Source organism: Caenorhabditis remanei, chromosome IV (assembly GCF_010183535.1).
Source record: "Caenorhabditis remanei strain PX506 chromosome IV, whole genome shotgun sequence".
NCBI classification, from domain to species: domain Eukaryota; kingdom Metazoa; phylum Nematoda; class Chromadorea; order Rhabditida; family Rhabditidae; genus Caenorhabditis; species Caenorhabditis remanei.
The window spans coordinates 17,694,336-17,712,881 of record NC_071331.1 but is presented as its reverse complement, the minus strand read 5'-3'; the positions used below and the strand labels follow the sequence as shown (position 1 = coordinate 17,712,881).

Here is an 18,546-nt window from a genome sequence, read left to right as displayed (position 1 = left end):
CTCCTCTTCCCCTTTTCCCCCGTTTTCGTCTTACATCACTTTGCGGTTTTTAAGGCGGAGCAGACAAGGACAAATAGAAGTTGAAGAACGACACACCCTTATGCTATAACAGAAAAGGATGCTGATTATTTTTTCTTTACAGATAATAAGAAGAGGAGGTTTCGTTGACTTCCTAATTTATTCATAATGGCTATTGAATATATTACAGTTGTTTTATAGTAGATATAAACTGTGTAGTATCTATCAAGAGAACAAAAAGGTGAGAGATGGAAAGGAGGAATTGTGGTCAATGTTCTATTCTATTATTATATTATATTTTGATTGAGGTTTTATATCGCTCTTTCTCGATTGAAAATAGATTTCTCTAAAGTTTTTCCTTGGTTTCATTTTTCACAATTTTATAAAAGCTCATGAGAAACAAGAAATGTATAGTAGTGATAAGGATAGAAACGAAAAAGAACAATGACACCTCAAATGTAAGTTCAATTAAAATTTAATTCTCCGCCACTCCCGACTCTCCTGAAAAATTCACACCCACTACATCCTGGAATGGATTCAAGAAAAAAAGTTCTCTAAAAATCTTGCCGAGAGATACGGAGATGAGATTTTAGATAGAAATTTTTTAATAGGAATTGCGGATTTCGTATGCAGTGGATCCAATTTAAATAGTATCTAAAAATTCAATGTCGTCATTTTTAGTCGTAAAATCAAACTTGCAAAATTCCGGTTCGGCCTGCCGCGCCGGAAAAGTTGCGGCTCGGATTTGAATTTTTGAACCTTTTCCCTTCAATTTAAAAAAAAAAATATTTTTTTAAATTTATCTTTTTTTTCTCAGTATATTTCTTCAAGAAACCTACAAAAAACGTTCTTTAAGTTTTTTTTAATCGGAAAAAAATTGAACTGTTTTCAGTACTGAACTTCCGGCCCTGGCCGTTGCAAGTCTCTATATTTAGAAATTTTAAAAACTCAGTTTTTCTACAGATTTTCAGCTACTTTTATTTCTTCCAAAACGTTCTTATTTTTGCGAATACAAGAAACAGAGTTCGGATTTTTTGAATTGATTCATCAGGAGAGAATTTCCAAAGGTTCAAAAATCAAATACATTTGGAAATGAAAAACTTTTTGAGAAATTTTTTACATGCAAATCAAATCTGAAAAATGGAAAAACACACAATGGTTTCTGTGTCTTCTTCCACATCGACCAACATGAGAATACACAGTTTTGTCGAAAAAAAAGTGGTGTATCTCCTCTAGAGTAAGCGATACAAATGAAATTGAAAAAAACAACCAGAAGGAATACCAAATCCAAAATTGAAGGTAATTAGATCAGCACTTTTGCTCTCTAATTGTCTCATTTTTGTCCTTTTGAGACAAAAAAGTAGTTTTTATTTTTCTATTTGCGAATCCATGAGTTTATGCAAGGTTTCTATTTGGTTTTTTCAGAGAGTTCAAAAATTTTAATCTTTCGATTTTTATTAAAAGTTCATCAGTTCGAAAAATTTAAAACAATGACTGTCTGCCGAATCTCTTCCAGAATCTTGCTTGACTTTTGAATTATCTTGATCTACCTGGATATATTTCAGTCGGGATGTCAATCTTGAATATAATTAGCTAATTTATTTATATTTGAACACAATTCTCATTTCCTTGAGCTATAAATAGTACATAATAAACGAAGAAAGCAACAAAAACAACCGGAGATGAGAATCTACAAATCGAATCGACACGATGATACAGTCGATTCAGTCGATATGCTTCTGCTTCAAACGTACATCTTTCGAATTCATTTGCAGCTCTCTCTGCATTTTTCGTCATTGCTCTGCTTCTTTTGATCAATGCCAGAACAGCTAAAGATTCAAGAAGAGACAAAACAGTAAATGATTTCATGGCTGCAAACCAGACATCAATGGAAGTGAGGTATGATGTACGGATTTCTTTGTCTCCCTTCTCCATTTGAACCAAAGTAAGCAGTACCTGAAAATTCAGTGGTATTGGACTGAAAGAAGTTAGAATCTTACCGTAATCGGAGTAATGATTCTGACATCTTCATAATTGTATGGTACATACGGTGCCACCCATGCGAACATCATAGCCAACGTGGATGGTACATACTTTTCGATGACGAATCGAGCACTGTCTCTTTCCAAAGAGAAAAGGATTTTGAGGCAGGAGGCATCAACTGAAAAAGAAGTTTGGAAGTGTTAGGAAAATGTTGTACAAGCCAATTCTGCTAAATTGATGCAAAAAAGTGCTTGACTAACCCAATTTCCCCTTCAACGAACACTCTCCAGTCTTGATTTTAGTAATGTGTAACTCTGGCAATGTGATCTTCGACTGGAATCTGATTGGATTGGAGTGCCAGTGAAACTTGACATATTGATTCGAATATGCAACTGGAAAAAGATATTTCAAATCTTGAAATCTTACAATTTAACTCACTGGAAGCAATCCTCAAATCACACTCTTGTCTATCGTGTGGGTATAAACAAAATGACATAAAACATGAACAGACTGATGATACTCTGCAAATAGTTTAGTCGGATTAAAAGTATACTCTCTTTCTGCTAACCTGACTGTATACGTCACCAACCCTTCTGGTGTTATTCTCATTCGAATATTCGGAAAAGAGACATAATGAAAGTATGAGTGTTTTGAGTTCACGATATAAGGGTCCGGTCTCCAGATTTGTTCGATGATAGGTTTCTCGCGGATTCTGATTGGCTTGGTGTAGTTGCTGACTAGCCTAAATGATAAGAAACTTAAAAGATTTGACGTCTATCTTGGATTACCTTATGTCAATCCACGAGAACTCCATCTCAACGTCCATTGAAAACTCCATCATTTCACTGTCGAAATTTGCCAGATACAGAAAATTGAAAGCCACCGCAACATTCACAGGGATGTCTGAAAACTTGCTTCACAATACGGCACACGGGGAAATCTTACCATTAAACGCCAACGGAACACTTGTATTATCATAATCGACACTTTTGAGAACAGGAAGAATATAACTGCTACCGTAATCCCTGTGTTCGTCTGCTCTTCTCTCCTCCAAAAGTGTCAGATTAATCAGTTTATCCCTCCAGTCCGAACGTTGTTGAGGTGTAAGACGAACAGAGAATTCCTCTTTCTCTAGGAATCGAGGATCCATCACAGCAAGGTCATAAGTTCGGATTTTGCTTTTTCCCGGTCGGAAGTCGTGTTGTTTGAACTCAAGATCTAAAAATACTAATAAGAAATTTTCAAAAAATTTAACTGAAACAAAAAACAAACCTTCCAAATTTAAACCCTCCTCCTCCAAAGTCACCTCCGTGAAATTCTTCTTCTTCTTCTCTTTCAGAATCGTACCATTCCCTTGAACACCAAGTCCTTCTTCTTCACTCTCCAGAATCCTTCTCGCTTCATCGTCTTCTCCTTCCTCTTCTTCTCCAACTTTCTCTCTTCCTCCATTTTCTTTCGAATCTCCACCATTCCATGAGTCAATTATTCCATTTTTATCCATTTTCAGTTGTCTTTTCAGCACATACTCTTTCAACTCGTCATCATACATTAAATGAAAATCGTCGTCCTTCGGTTTCCCTCCATAATCATCATTTTCTTCTCCAATAACTTCTTCCTTTCCGAAATCATCTCCAATTTTCGAAACTGTCCCTCCTTGTTTCGGGAATAGAAATATCTTCGGCTCTTCTCCTTTTTCATACATTTTATCCGGTTCATTCACACGTATAACTTTCTCCTCGATTGATGTTGGCTTCGCTTCGAACTGTTTTTCCTGCTCTTTCTTGTATTCTTCAACATTCTCAACTGATTTGAGTAATGAGTCTTTCTTAGTGTAGACTACTCGATTGATAGCTCGTACTTTTAGACGTATCAGGGGAGTCTGAAGTACGCAAAAATAATTTTCTAAGTCAAGACTTATGAATGTAACTTACGGACTGTCTAGATCCAGATGGTTTGAAAGGGACCCAATCGAAAATGCTGGAAGTTGGAGATGGGAAAGCGACGAACGCTTTGGCTTTGAAAATTCCTGTGAAATCAAACCAAAATTTTAATGAACTCAATATTTTGCTGTGATATTTTCTTGTTAGCAGAGAATGATTTTCAATAAAGTTCCACCTCAAACGGTTAGTAAAAATCTCAATTTTTCAGAATTGCTTAATAAGTTTTTTCCTCCAATTTCAACTCACCTTCAGCACTACCATGAACCACCAAATAGTTGATAATAAGAATAAAAATAGCACATAATAAACACCTGATCATCATCTCTCTCCCATCTTTAGGTCAGAGATTGCAAGGAATTTGTCGAGAAAAAGAGAAAAAGGATGGAAATTGGTGTATGTGTAAAAGACGAAGAGACAGTGATAAATAAAACCTGTCTCATTCTCTTTTTCCCTTCGATTTCTATCAATTTGGACCCTCCCTGACGACATCAAGTCACACTAATTAGTTCCATTTCTGTGGGCAGCTAGTATCCGTTTACTCTCTTTTTCTTGCTGAATTTCTAATTTCCAGTTTCTTTAACTCGACAGTTTTCGAGAAGTTTTGTTGCTTCTTTATTTCTTTTTCTATTGGATTTCAATCACAGAAAGCGGAGAAAAAAGAATACAATGAAGACTTTTGGAGAAGATTAAGAATCTAGAATCACTGGACAGTTTTTTGGAAGAAGAAGAAAAGAGGAAAACAAATACAATTATAGAGAAGAAGAGGTGGTTTGACGAAGACATTTTGAACCCGTTGAATGACAATGTGAGCGGTTTGGAAAGAAGAATTGGGATGGTTTTGGAGAAGTGAAAAAGGGATTAGAGGGGCAATTGGGAGGTCTATAGAAGATATCGAGAAGCGAGGAGGATGATAATCGAGACGAGGTAGGAGCATGCGTTGGAGCCGTCGTCGTCTGGAAATTTTCAGATTTATTTTTGAGTTAAGGCTATTGAAACTTTTAATTGGCTTCAAAAGCTTCTGTATTTCTAGCATTGGTTTTATTTAAATCCAAAAATGAATCACTGAGTTTTTAAAGTTCACTGTTGTGAAGTTTTGCACAGCCAATTTATAGAATTTTTTAATTGCCCTATAATCCTTAATCCTGATCAATTACATCGCTAATTATCTCTAATTATGCGTATACTTTTCTAAATTAAAAATAAAGCTCACCATCATCAATATCCTCTCCATCGTGTACAACATACATGACTTGTGTTGAATGCTCTGCATCTCGATCCTTTTTCAAAGTTCTCGCTGCGAATTTCGGATTTTCGATTCCTCGTCGGTCTTGTTCCACTTCGAATTTAATTTTCATTTGTTTCGTGGTACACAATCCATCTTTTTTCCTATCAATTCCCTCCTGTGTTCCATCGGATGTACCTGAAATTTAAGAACTCGAATCAAATTAAAATACAAAATAACTTACTAATCAAGAAATAATTCTTTCCCGGTTGAAATTCGAATCCACCAGGTGTAGGCGTAAATGATCGGAATACAATGTTGATAGAGGCCTGAAAATCATGTTTAATTTAATATTTCTATCAGTATTTCTGTTTAAAAACTTACATTGATAGTCTGATTATCACACGCTCCTACAAGCCTTGGTTTCGACAAAAAGCAATGATCGTACTCTTCATCAGAAACCATATAGATGTATGAGTATTCATATTTTCCATTTTCATCTGATTTCGGACATTTGATAGATACTCGGTCTCCGATATGTACAGATATCACATGATCAGTGTTGGATACATCGAATCTGAAAATATGTTTCCCCTAGTATGGTTTTCTTTATTCTCATTGTTTTTCCTCAACCGTTTCTTTTCTTATTTTCTCCCGTTTGCGGTAATGATGAATTACCTTTTCTCTGCGTCTCTCATCTCCACATTATCTCTCGATAGTTTTCTTTGACGGAACGAAAAGAGTATATCTATCTTCTGAGGAAAGGGAACAGTCAATTTATCCATCTCCCCCTATCCAAAACACTATGAAACATACTCATGTTCTCCATCCGATTCTAATCATAACCTTGACGAGAGATCATGTGAATTCGAGAGACGCAGAGAGAACGGCGGCGAGCTGATCAAAGGGTTGTAACTAATATAATACTTCGGAGAGGATATGGGAAAGAAATACTTACATTGGATTCGATGATATCCAGTTGATATCCGGGATTTTACGGGTCCATCCAAATATTGGAAAGAGGGAAAGTAACACGAATATGGGTAACCGCATCACACCATCAGGAAGGTTTTGGGAAGAGTCGGCAGGTCTGGAAATACAAAAATTGGAGAGTTGAGAATTCAAGAGAGAAGAAAAAAAACGAACAAGAGTAGAAGTAATTCTTAAATTGTAGAGTCCTCTCACACCCCTGTCTTATATCATTTTTCCTCACAGATATACCTATAAACTCGTCCCATAACACATCAACAAAGTATTGTGTCACCTACCGGAAAAAAAGGAAAAAAAGAAGAGAGGGGATAAATAAAATCGCATTGACAGAAAAAGGTGTGAATAATCACATAAAAATCGTGATGTTTCTGCAATGCGGTAGGCCTTGCGCCGTGCCTGGGGCCGATTGGTTTTTCGTTTTTGTCCTAATTGGCGTGCTTATCACTGAGACAAAAACGCAAAAAAGAACAAAAATTCAGTCGAAATGAAGGTCGTCTGAGAAAGAGAAGGGGTTTGCTGTGATTGTTTAAAAATACTACTTTTCGAAAAAGAGACTTGACGGTTTACGATGCCACCCGGCTGTCCCCCCTCCGGCTATAAAAATTTGAAACGAATCGAGGGAAAAGTTTGAAAGCTTTTCGTTTTTTATTGGTGATGAAAATGAAATGGTTATGGACAGATGAAGAAGAAGAAGAACATTATATTACAAGAGCAAGTACTTGACCTGTCTTTGAGGGAGGGGTCTTTGTATAGGCAGCTAGCTAGGACGAGCATACGGAAGGAAGCCTGGTGGCAACAGGAAATGAGATAGTGTTTACAGTATAAATCAACTGGAGATGATGGGCAAGTGCGCGAGAAGTTCATTTGTTTATAATTGGAAGGAAATGAAAATTGGTGACATATAAAAATATATACAATATGGTTAGTGTGAGAGAAAAGAACTGATCCAAAACTACAGGACTCTGGAACTTTCATTTTTGATTCATGAGAACAAGTCAGATTAAAGAAGGCCAGGCTAGATATGCCATAATATTTTAGAAATATCTATTCTGAGTCTAATCTCAAAGTATGGATGTACTGAAAACATACTTGCAAACCGGGCGGGAGTGTAACTAGCTTCAAACTGAGTTTTATGAGCTGAAAAATATACCAAAATGTAGATCTCGGCGAGTTCTATGTCCCTGACCTACTACAGCCCGGGTGCCGGAAACTCAAAAATTGCCAAAAAACTCATTCTAGCCCGGCCCGCTGCACATTAACAAACCGCCATCCTCCTCGTAGTAGGTCAGTGACATGGAACTTACCGAGATCTACATTTTGGCATATTTTTCAGTTTATAAAACTCAGTTTCAAGTATGACTGAAAGGCTACCAGCTAACGAAAATCTCAAGGGAACTACTTTTATTCAGGTAATTTATTCATTTCTGAGATCTATAACTGTGGAAACGAGTGAATAGAATCAATAGAGTTTTCCAGTCTAAAGATAGAGTTTCATCCAAACAAGCACAAGGCACTGAGATCAAGAAATGCTCCAAGGTTACCTGCTACAGTGCCACATTCAAACACCACAAATCCTACCTGCCCGCCTCTCCATTTTTTAATTAAAAGATACCTATCTACCCCCACCGGCTAATCCTCCATGGTTCTCTACTGCTTCATTAGACGGTTTGTGTTCCATTTTCCAATAATACAAAATCCGTCCAATTATAAAGATCTCACAGCATCTGCCGTTCTCTCCTCTTGATTCCCACCAATTCTTCTTCCTATTCTCAATATGGCGTAACTCGAAAAGGCGGCAATTTCCTTCAGATCCTTTCGGACAGGTGCATCCGACACATTGACACACTTGAAATGAATCGAATAAGGGGGTCTTTAGGCGGGGTGGTGACTCTAGTACTAGCTAATTGGGAGAACAAGAACCCCCTTCTCTTGAAAATCAACGACATCGTTAGAGCCCTCTCTTCCGGATGAAGCACACACACAACGGATATATGTGTGTATATAAAAAATGTGTAATGGAAACTTAGAAAAAGAAGAAGAAGAAGGCCTGCGGGGTGTTGTATGTGTGTGGTCAAATGAAATTGGATGATCGTTTGTGGCCATCATGATGCGCATGTCCGCATGCCAAACAAGCTAAAGAGCACCGGACACGAAGCAAAACTTTTTTGTGTGGTACGGAATGCAAATTGGGTTATTTTCTGTTGGAGACAAAAAAAATGGGTGTCAATATGGAGAAGAGGGTTTTTGTGGGTGAGAAAAAGAAATAGGAGTGATAGGGAGAATCATCAAATGGTAGATCCCGAGTCTGTGAATTTTTTGAAACCGGACCAAAAATAGGGAAAAGGAGCAAAGAATTGTGGTCCTGAACTAGCGAAATTCTGTCTATCCGGGCATTTCGGAGTTATAATCTACCGGACTGTGCATCTAAATTTAAGAAACTATCACTTTCTGATTCAACCTGGCCATGCCTACATGTCCCAAACCTAAAACAACAAAATACTAGCCAACACAAAAAATTGTCTTCAAGTGAAATAAAAAAGAGCGAATTTTTACGAGCCCTCTTTCCGGAGTAGTCTTCTTCGTCCCGCCTAAAAGGTTAATCGAAAAACGAAGAGCCCTCCCTCCTCCTCGATGAGAAGATGTACGTGTGTGAGCTCTCTACAAAAAAGCGGGCTCTCGGTGTGAAGAAAAGAGTGTGAAACTGGGCAAAGACATATGCATACACACACTTCAATGGGTCTCTCTTTTTTCGTCTGATGAGCGGAAGAGATTGGACTGAATTTGATTTACTTTATGTACTTGTACAATGAGATTTTGAGAGGAAAAGGAAGGTGTGAGGCAAGAAAAAGAACACAGAACAGAAGTCAAGATCTGGCTTCAGAATCTGGAAATGACAAATTGGAATTAATAAAAAGAATAGCTATGAAAATTGAAAATATCTGAATTGAAAGCTTCCAACTTCAATTCATATCCGGAAAAATGACAAAAGTCATGTCTAGATCCACTTGGCTTTCCAGTGAAATTCGAACCGATACCATGGGAATATTCCGTCGAATGCACACAGACCGAAGAAAGGATACTTCTGTGGGTGCTCCCACTCTCCCTCTGTGTTCGTCAAACAATGGCATTTCAATAGGAAAAGCCAGCCGGATGATGACGGGTCTGTGGCTGTCAATTCGAAATCCGTATCCAATTAAACTTCTCTCCCATTTCACCACTACAAACACACAGACAAGCCATGGATACAGGTGGGAGAGAGACATAAGCATAAAGGTTCTCATCTCCACTTTTTTCTGCAACTAATACCTCCGATTACCGTAATCGAATCAAAACGTTCTTCTTCTTCTTTTTGTCTGCCATTCGAGGCTTCTACCCGAGAGAAAGAAACGTCGCCAAGTGAGGAGAAGATTGATGGTGATGAGAAGAAATGGGAGAGGGAGGATAGCTTCTGGTTTTTGAGGGAAATAAATACGTTCTCTTTGTTTCTGAATGAGGTGGGACCGTATATCAATCACTAATCTAGAAGACCAGTTACCAGAATAGGGAAAGAGATTTGAGGGAGGCTCTATGGAAGGGTCAGTTGGAGGTTTCTCAAATTTAGCCGATTCAGGTTTTACTGAAGGATTGTTCACTTTAAGATGATGGTTGAAAATTAAACATTTGAGTATCCCTTATCAGAGAGATACGGTTTCCACAACTGCGCTCTATCGTAATGTGAAAAAATTGGGTAAGAATGAAGAGAGAATATCTCGATAATGAAATATTTCAAAACCCGGAAAGAGCGGAAAATTACAGTCAAAAAATAATTTAAGTTTCAACACTTCTTCACCAATCATCAAAAACACCTTTTCTCGAAAAACATCTCGAAATTGTCAAAAATCTCGAAAAAAAACATCTCGGAAAAACATCTCGGAAATTAAGCTTGGCTCCGTATTACTAATCATCTTCCACTCTCTATTTCAAAAAGTTAAATTTGAAAAAAGTTTCGAAAATCTCAAAAATCTTGCAACAACTTTCTTCAAATCAACCTCCGGCACCTGCTCTTTCTCTTTTGTCCCAGCTTCTAAAAACAATGTAATTTGCCACAAGAACCATCAATTGACGTGAAAATTGATGGGTGGTGGAAGGAGTCGAAAAGAGAGAAAAAGTTGTGTGAGCCGGCGTGTAATCTATGTAATCCAAGAAGAAACAAGCGTAGTTTGACAAATGATGAAACACGACAAGGCGGATATCATGTTCTTGCGGAAGAAGGAGCTCAGAGTTCTAGAAGATATTGAGAACTAATTAGAGATGAATGGAGTGTCGAAACATCGTTTTTCTATCTCCATTGACTTTCCCCTTGAAGGAGTTGCAACTATCAAAACATGAGTTGAGGGGAAAAGAGAGACATACATAAGTGGATCACAAACTGGTATACATAATTCAGAAGAATGAAGAGAGAAGAAAATGTTGTCGTCGGAAGGAATGCCTTCGAGTTAAGAAGATGTCGAAAGGGGGTGGATGAATAGACTGAGATTGCGTGACCCTCCTCTCCTCCCCGGACAGAAGACGTCCGACTAATGAGCCAGAACTGACTGCTTCTCCACGGAATGCACAGGATGTACGAAACGCTTCCAGAATGAAGCCGCCGTCGACGAGGGGTGTGAAGGCATGACGATGATGATAATTATGCTATGTATAGAAGAAGAGAACGCTGCCAATAGCAGCAGCTACTCTGTTTATAACAAGAAAAGGAACTACGGGAATGCGTATAATAATAATTAGTCTTGTCCATTCTATTGTCCACGTTTAATTGTCTTTCACACCTTGGGACCTTCAGCAAAACCAAAAACAGAGAAAAGTTGTGTATAAATAGATGAGAAAATGAATGGGAGAGAAGTGAGCACCAGATGATGATGAGGCAGTTGTACCAGATGTGTGTCCACATACAACAAACACCTAATTATCAATTAGTGGAGCAGAGTGTCAAGACACTCTGAACTCTATGAAAACAGGAGAAGAAGAAAACAATCAAATCAAGAAATGCCATTTGGTACAACTGCTGCTGCTGCTTCGAAGAGAAGATGATCTTGAACATGTCAAGTGGGAGGAAGGAACACCATAACTATTCATCCCGGTCAGGGTGAAAAGGAAATTGAAAGAATAGGAGAAAGAAGAGGGAAAAGTGCGGAAAAGTTTGGTAATACAAAAGTGGTATCGAGAAACGAAGGGAAATGAAGGTCAGAATGGAAAAGCAAAATACTTGAGGACGGTGGCCTAGGAAACCAAACTAGTCCTTGACTTTTACTGATACAGTAATCCCAACAAGTATACCGGATATGCAAAGCGTCATTTCGAAACCAGGACAAATTGGGGAAAAACAAAGAAATAAATGGGATGGATATGTGGATAGGAAGGTGATAACACTGCAGTTAATAGGAGAGAAGAGAAGTTAATGATATCCTCCCTCTATCACTTCCCTCCCTCCCCGTTCCGTTCTTCTTTTTTTGGTGAGAAGAAGAAGAAAAAGAGAAGACACAGAGTTATTATAGGGTACGGGTTACGCAATAAGACAACCCGCGAGGATAGTGTCGAGGAAATGCGCGATCGGTAACGAACACAGACAGGGGGGCGGAGGCAAAAAGAAGTAGAAGAAGGTGTGGGTGAGGGAGAATTGGGAGGAGAGAATAGGTGACGATGATGAAGTCAATGAGGATGATGACTGTCTCAAGAAATAATTAGTAGAGAAGAGAGGAAGCTGGAGAATCTTGGAAGAATCATGAAAGGAAACGGAAAGGTGAGCATAATTCAAGTTCGGATGAGTTTCAAAGAAATTCGAGCTTGACCGCTTTCGAAGTTTTCTGAAGAAAAAACTCTGCCAGGATCTAGAATCTAGGGAGCCAGGTCCCTCGAGTAGAGACTGATTCGGGATTAGATGACTTTTGAGCCTGCTTGACATCGTTGTCCAGAAATTTATGAATCCATGTGATTTATACGATAACTGAGAAATCATTCGAGATCGTCATTCCCAAATTCTCGAAAACTTTGGCCCGAAGTGATTCAGTCTAGCTAGTGGGATCCCTTTCTTCAATTCTTAGAGGCTCTCCTAGCTACCGTAGTCAATCTCTACTACCGAACTCTCTATGCAAAATATTGTAAAGTTTCAAACATTACACTCTCCTCCACCTATTGTTGTTTTTGGAGTGTGTGTACCAAAGTTAGTTTTTTTTTTCGAGGCTAGTACCAAGGTCGGTCTAAAAAAAAGCCCACCTGCCCTGGCTTAGGAAAAGAAAACATAAAGGAAATGGAAAAAAGAAACAAAGAAGTCAGTGAAAGTTCTTTGGAATCCCAAAACCTTATCCTAGTATCCAACAGCAATCCGTCAAGTTGCAGTCGTGTCATTCGTATTATCTATTCAATATGTCTCATCGGATTACTCATCAAAAATAGTTGTGGCAACAGTAACCTCTCTTTCTATGTAAACTTATCTGATAACCATGTCGTGTCTCTCGATGTTCCGTCTCGCAAGAGAAAGAGTCACTCAATCTTAAGCAAACCTAACCCATTTATCTCCCTTCTGTTATTTGTCATATGTACTACCGGGGGAGAGGTCAGGAACCTCGGGGAAGGCGATTGATTGCACACCGATAGGCTAATTTGTCTCTTCCTTCCATATCTCCATTTCTTCTGGATTCTCGATCAGCAAACCGATTGAAGCGTGTAATCGGTAACACTCGCATGTCAACACTCATCCAATCTTCTGTTTATGGTCTCGTCTCAATTTCATTCTCATTGGATAAAACGGAGAGGAAAAGATATTCGAAAAAGTTAATTTCAATGGAATTTCACTTGGTTCTGTCCTTGTCCTTGAAAACCGATTCCATTTGTTATCACAGTCCACTAGCCAAGCCCATTTTTTAACCCCAGACCATCTGCCCAATTCCTTTGAGCTGTCACCTGGCGGCGCACTGCGGGAGATTTGAGGGAATGGGAGATGTCAAAAAATTGGATGAGTCAATAAAAGAGAAAGAATCATTTGAAAATGGATTGGTTTTAAGGGAAAAGGGGATAAGAATGAAAAGAGTAATCCCAGGTCAGTGTCACACCTTTTTATCCGATTATGGTGTAAAATAGATCCTGGATCCTGGGGGAATGACTTCAAGAGAAAGTTACGCCGCTGTTGACCACGAGACAGAACAAATTATGATTGATGAGAAGAAGAAGACAACTGAAGCTTGTACATCTGAGGTTTCGAACGGTAATTGGCACTGGACCGGTCACTACTCAATCAGGGAAGCGGAGGCAAGTGACGAGAGACGGGATTTTTCCCAACTATTTACGGAAAAAATTGAGGAAAAGGGATGGCTTTCATTTGTAGAGCGAGAGAATAAACAATTAACATTTTTGAAAATGTTTTTCTTCTAATTGTTCCAAGAAATTTAAGCCAAAACATAAAGAGAACTGGGACATTACTTCCAAAAAACTATACATTTGATCTCGAACAGTTTTGACAATGTAGGTTACATTCTAGCGGAAATTTTCGAACGTAAGTTTGAATTGAAATCAAGATAAATGGATATCCAGTAGACCAGAAAAGCTCAAAAGAAGAATCTTAAACCATGACGCCAAAAAGAATACACTCAAAAAGCCTAATGGTTTCAAATGAGCTTCTCATAAACGCCCACTACATCTTTTTTATGTCTCCGCGATTTAGGACATCATCGCTCATCGAAAATTCGGACATCTAAATTTCGGATTTACAACAAAAACGAGAATTCAGTCTTTTGCACAGCTTCTTTACAACAGAGTAGTGTCCCACGGAGCTGGAAAACTTCATGACAAATTTTTTGCTAAAATTTCAGACCGCCTTGATTTTCGAATATTTCCAAACCAATGAATAAACTAAACATCATTTGAAAGGTATTCTTGAAACCATTAAGTCATCAAAATTTCAGTGTCCAATGCCATCATGCTTTTATTCTCTTTTTCCTGCCTGAAACTTTTCAAACGAACTAATTTCCAACCACTCAACTTAATTTCTTTCTCTTTTCAAACCCAACAATGAACAATAGGTTAAGACTTGAAAAGTGACAAGAAAGCGATAAAAATAACTGGAAAATAATAGATGAAAGAAAAACTACGAGAAAATGAGAAAGAGGGAAGAAAGTGTACCCTGAAAATTGGAGCTAATTGGGAGGACTGAACAGGTTAGACACGGGTTACGGACATAACAAAAAATGGGAATGGAGAAGGAATTTCTGGAGAAGGGAAAAAAACGACTGGATTCAAGCGGATATTGGATGAATGGAAACAGAACTTCCGGGTATTTCTTTGCAGGTTTTGAATATTTTCATAGCTTTCATCATGTCTGGGATTCCAGGAGAGCACGTTATTTAGAGATTTCTAGATTCGAAAAAAGTATCTTTCAAATCCATGAAAGATCCCAGTCTAATTAAAATTCGAAAAGTAACAAAAACCGATGGATGACCTCATTCTCTCCAAAACCGTTGAAATTCTTGTTTGAATCCTTCTGATCCAAGGGCATCTGGAGCACCACCTTACCTCTCTCTCCTATAATTTGATATCTCTAGAACTCTCTCGTGTCTTCACACTCTCTCACCTATTATTATAGGAGACATATGGGCGCCATTCAACAGGTAGTCGTCGTTCCCCCTCTAAGCTATTTGTGGGACGGGAGTACCCTCTTTGCAGATGAAATATATGGTATATAACAATCATCATGCAAATTATACACCGAGAGACGCAGATTCTTTTACCCACTTTTTGGCCACCGGACAAAGTTTATTATCCATTTTCGTTCGACCAATTTTGAGGAAAAAGAGAGAAAAACGAGTAAGGTCGACCCGTTTTTTGGTGGTGAGAAGTAAGTGAGAAAGTGGATTGAAGCAGAAATAAAATAAGAGAAAACTGGAAGAAAAGGAAGGAGAAAAGAAGGAAAAAGGGAATGGAGTAACCAACTGGAAGTGGTACTGACTTTTGGAAGAAGTGAGGATATAACAGAAAATGAAATTATGAAAGAGAAAGCAGAACAGATGCCAACAAAAATTTTCTGAAATCTGAAATCCAAAGCACTCTTCCTAAAAAATGCAGAAAACTCGACACGTGATATATTAAAAATTCAACGAAAAACTCATCGACTCGGTGTACTTCTCGTGTTCACATTTGCACTTTTCATAAATGAAATCTTGGAAAATTGAGTCCCGAGAAAATTGAATTTCAACTCACTTCATCAAGCTTCTTTTCAAAAATTCTGAGATTTTTTGAAGTGAGAACATGTTCCGGGACACTCCGGAATCTCATTTAGAAAAAGGCTTGAATGAAGAAATGAGTTCGGTTGGAGGCCAAAATGTGTTTTGGAGATGGAAATGGATAAAGGGATCTCATCTATCACGCATTCTGCTACCTAATGTGGGGGTTTAATGAAAAAGTGCAAAAATAAGAACGTATTCAGATGAGGGAGACTTACTGAAATTCCATTTACCGTATTTTCTCTAATGGTACGACTGTAACTGATAAATAATAATTTTATTAGCTGCTAGGATGTCTCACAAGGGAAGACTTGGGAGACGCGGCTTTCAAAGGATCTCTAATTCTGGTTATATGTACTTTTGACTACGGGGAGTCCATTTCTGCCATCCTAACCTGCTAAATGTCTCTGCGAGCCAAGTTTTGAGCTTTCAAACTTTTCATTTGGTCAAGATTTTTGAGATGGAATTCCAAATCGGCCGCATATAATGACCATATGAAAAATTTGAGAGCTCATAACTAGGCTTGCAGAGACATTTGGCAGGTTTTAACTGCAGAAATGAACTCCCCGTGGTCGAAAGTAGCTATGACCAAATCTATAAATCGTTTGAAAGCCGCGTATCCGAAGACTCCCATTGTCAGAAAGAAATTATTCTAAAAAATTTTTCAATACTCTCCAAGCTTATTTTTGATTCTAGAAAAGCTGCATGCATATATTTTGGGTATAGTTTCCAACAACATATATCTTTTCAGATCCACATCCAATTTAAATAATTAGGATTAGAAAAAAAACAGTTTGCAAGTTTGAAAAGGTAATATACAAACGTAAGCTTAATTCTGAGCTCAACATAAACTCTCGCCTTTCAAGCGACTCAATCATAATAATGCCGAAACATCAAAAGTCCAAACACATTCGGAACTACCAGGAACCAATTTTAAAATGCTCCATCCGATATAAAACTCATCATAAATTCTTTTCTCTCTTCCACCCAGAAACACCGCCATTCCATAATAATTGAACCGCAACAGCAGTCCTCATTGCCTTTTCTCTCTGCCCACCAATTATAATAAATGAAGCGATTATATCGAAATGAAAATAGTGACCGAGTAAATCGAAAAGAGACTTTTCCATTAAAAAAAAGATATACGCCCGTAAATAATGGCTTTTTCGAGAAGCAAAAAAGAAAAGAGACCATCATTAAAAATTGCCGCTCATGATGATGAGTATCCGTTTTTATGACTACCGTCTCGCGCATCGAAAAAAGTGAAAAAAGAAGAATGTTATAGGCCCAATGGTGTTTTTTATAGCCAGGAAACGAACTTTATCGGTGAAGTCACGCCGAAAGGCGACGAATTTGTGGTCGTTAAAGTGCGGGAACTGGGAGATTGTATGGGAAAGAGAATACCGTAAAAATGTAGATTTATTTTGGAAATCATATCGTAAAATAACTGAAACAATTCCTCTTTGGGATAGGTTGAAGATGTCGAGGCTTCATGAAGAATTGTGAGTGCAGAGAGTGGAGCTAGTTGAAGCCGGGAATAGGACCATAACTCTGAAATTTCAGCTCTTCGGAGCAGTTCAGAGTCAGAACTGGAATAAATCGTAATTGTTTTAGGTCAGAAGCGGGTGTTCTGCAATTCAGGGAGTTGCTTCTTCAATTGAATTCCAACAGTTGTAGTTTGACATTTATAATTTCTCAAGGCGTTTTTTTCTACATTTATAATTTCTCAAGGCGTATGGTGAACTTCTGCAAATTTCATAATTGATCTAAATCTTTCTCATTCTGCTATCACTTAACTATATCCTGATCATGATTACGTCTTTTACTATACCTACCATTTTATTTCACCGACGCCAATCAAGTCTCAATTTCCACCCAAAAAGTCGTAAATCACTATCACGAAATCACCGTATAAGATTGAAGTGATTTTTAAACACGTCAAAATGAGTAGAATAACATAGACGGCTGTTAAATTGGTGATAAAACGAATCGAGTTTTCTTTGAAGTGATTCATTAATTGGTACCTCGTAAATTAAAAATTAGACACCACGATCCCTGTTCAACTCATTTGGCAGATATAAAAGGAGTTCCAGTTGAGGAAGTAAATGAGAAAACAGATTTAATTTTGATTTTCTGATTTCTTAGAATACCGTATTCTCAAATTTCTTATCTTCAGGTCCCTTAGGTTGGCATTTAAGAATTGTATGGCTAGGCGAATCGGTTCACTTGGGATGGTTATCTACAGTAACCCTGCCTCTTAAATTGGTGTCATCTCAGAACTCTACAAAATTTTCCAAATGTTGCAAGTGTTAAAACAAACAATCTTCGTCCTCTCCCCATTTCTTGCAAACTCCAACACATGTTTTAATCTCATAATGAACGAAAAAAGCATTTCTTTACAAATCAACTCTGCAAAACCGATACATTTTTCAATCCATTTGTCACTTTTTCATTTTTTAATCCCTCTCCTAAAAATATAAATCCACTTCCTCGTTTCAACTCAATATCCTTCCATTCTCCCTCTCCATGCACTTTATCCGTTTGTTATTCATTCTCTACTCGTTTTTCGAATTGATAACTGACGACAGATCTGCTTGAACCATTTACCCCTAGCAATTAGGTAGGCGTGGCATTCCGTTTTTTTGGAAAGCTCTTTTCTTCGTTTTCCACTTTTCGTAAACTCCTCGACGAGCTCTGCCACTTCACATAAAACATCACCATGGAGTTATGAGTTGTTTCCTTCCTTTCCAGTCGGACCCCTTCTTTTTCTAAATATACACATTCGGTCGTCTTTCGAATGCTCCGCTTGCCTACTGTAGTCTGGAAATTGACAAAGTAGATAGATTCCTTTTGAACGATCGGCATTCAGTTTTTCAATTTTTCGGGAGCATAACTCCTTTTTCAAGGTTTCATAACCTGTGTTTCATAGCCAAAACGGTTTTAGTACAGAATACGTTAGTTCTTTCTTCAATACCAGTTATTTGATGTCAGATGTAACTGATCTCTGAAGGAATACGGCGAAGAAGTTGTATTAATAATTTTGAGGCTACGCATTTACTCACTTTAATCCAATTTTTCTTCTGATCTGTTGTTCAAAAATCCATTCGTGCCTTATCGTGGATTCAGAATCCTTCCAATTACCGAT

General features: G+C 37.9%; 2 protein-coding genes across 2 annotated transcripts; both read right to left on the bottom strand.

Annotated features, from left to right (window-relative positions):
• Positions 1-1,620: 1,620 nt before the first annotated feature.
• Positions 1,621-4,263, bottom strand: GCK72_014930 (uncharacterized protein; the record flags this gene model as incomplete). The annotated part of the gene is made up of 10 exons (XM_003108735.2): positions 1,621-1,974; positions 2,019-2,179; positions 2,262-2,393; positions 2,440-2,522; positions 2,570-2,743; positions 2,790-2,904; positions 2,947-3,219; positions 3,274-3,880; positions 3,933-4,027; positions 4,188-4,263. 10 exons carry the CDS (start codon positions 4,261-4,263, stop codon positions 1,621-1,623), a joined length of 2,070 nt encoding a protein of 689 aa, XP_003108783.2.
• A 557-nt stretch (positions 4,264-4,820) lies between these two features.
• On the bottom strand, positions 4,821-6,216 carry GCK72_014929 (uncharacterized protein; the record flags this gene model as incomplete). Its single annotated transcript, XM_003108400.2, has 5 exons — positions 4,821-4,894; positions 5,152-5,361; positions 5,408-5,492; positions 5,548-5,740; positions 6,122-6,216. 5 exons carry the CDS (start codon positions 6,214-6,216, stop codon positions 4,821-4,823), a joined length of 657 nt encoding a protein of 218 aa, XP_003108448.2.
• Positions 6,217-18,546: the final 12,330 nt, after the last annotated feature.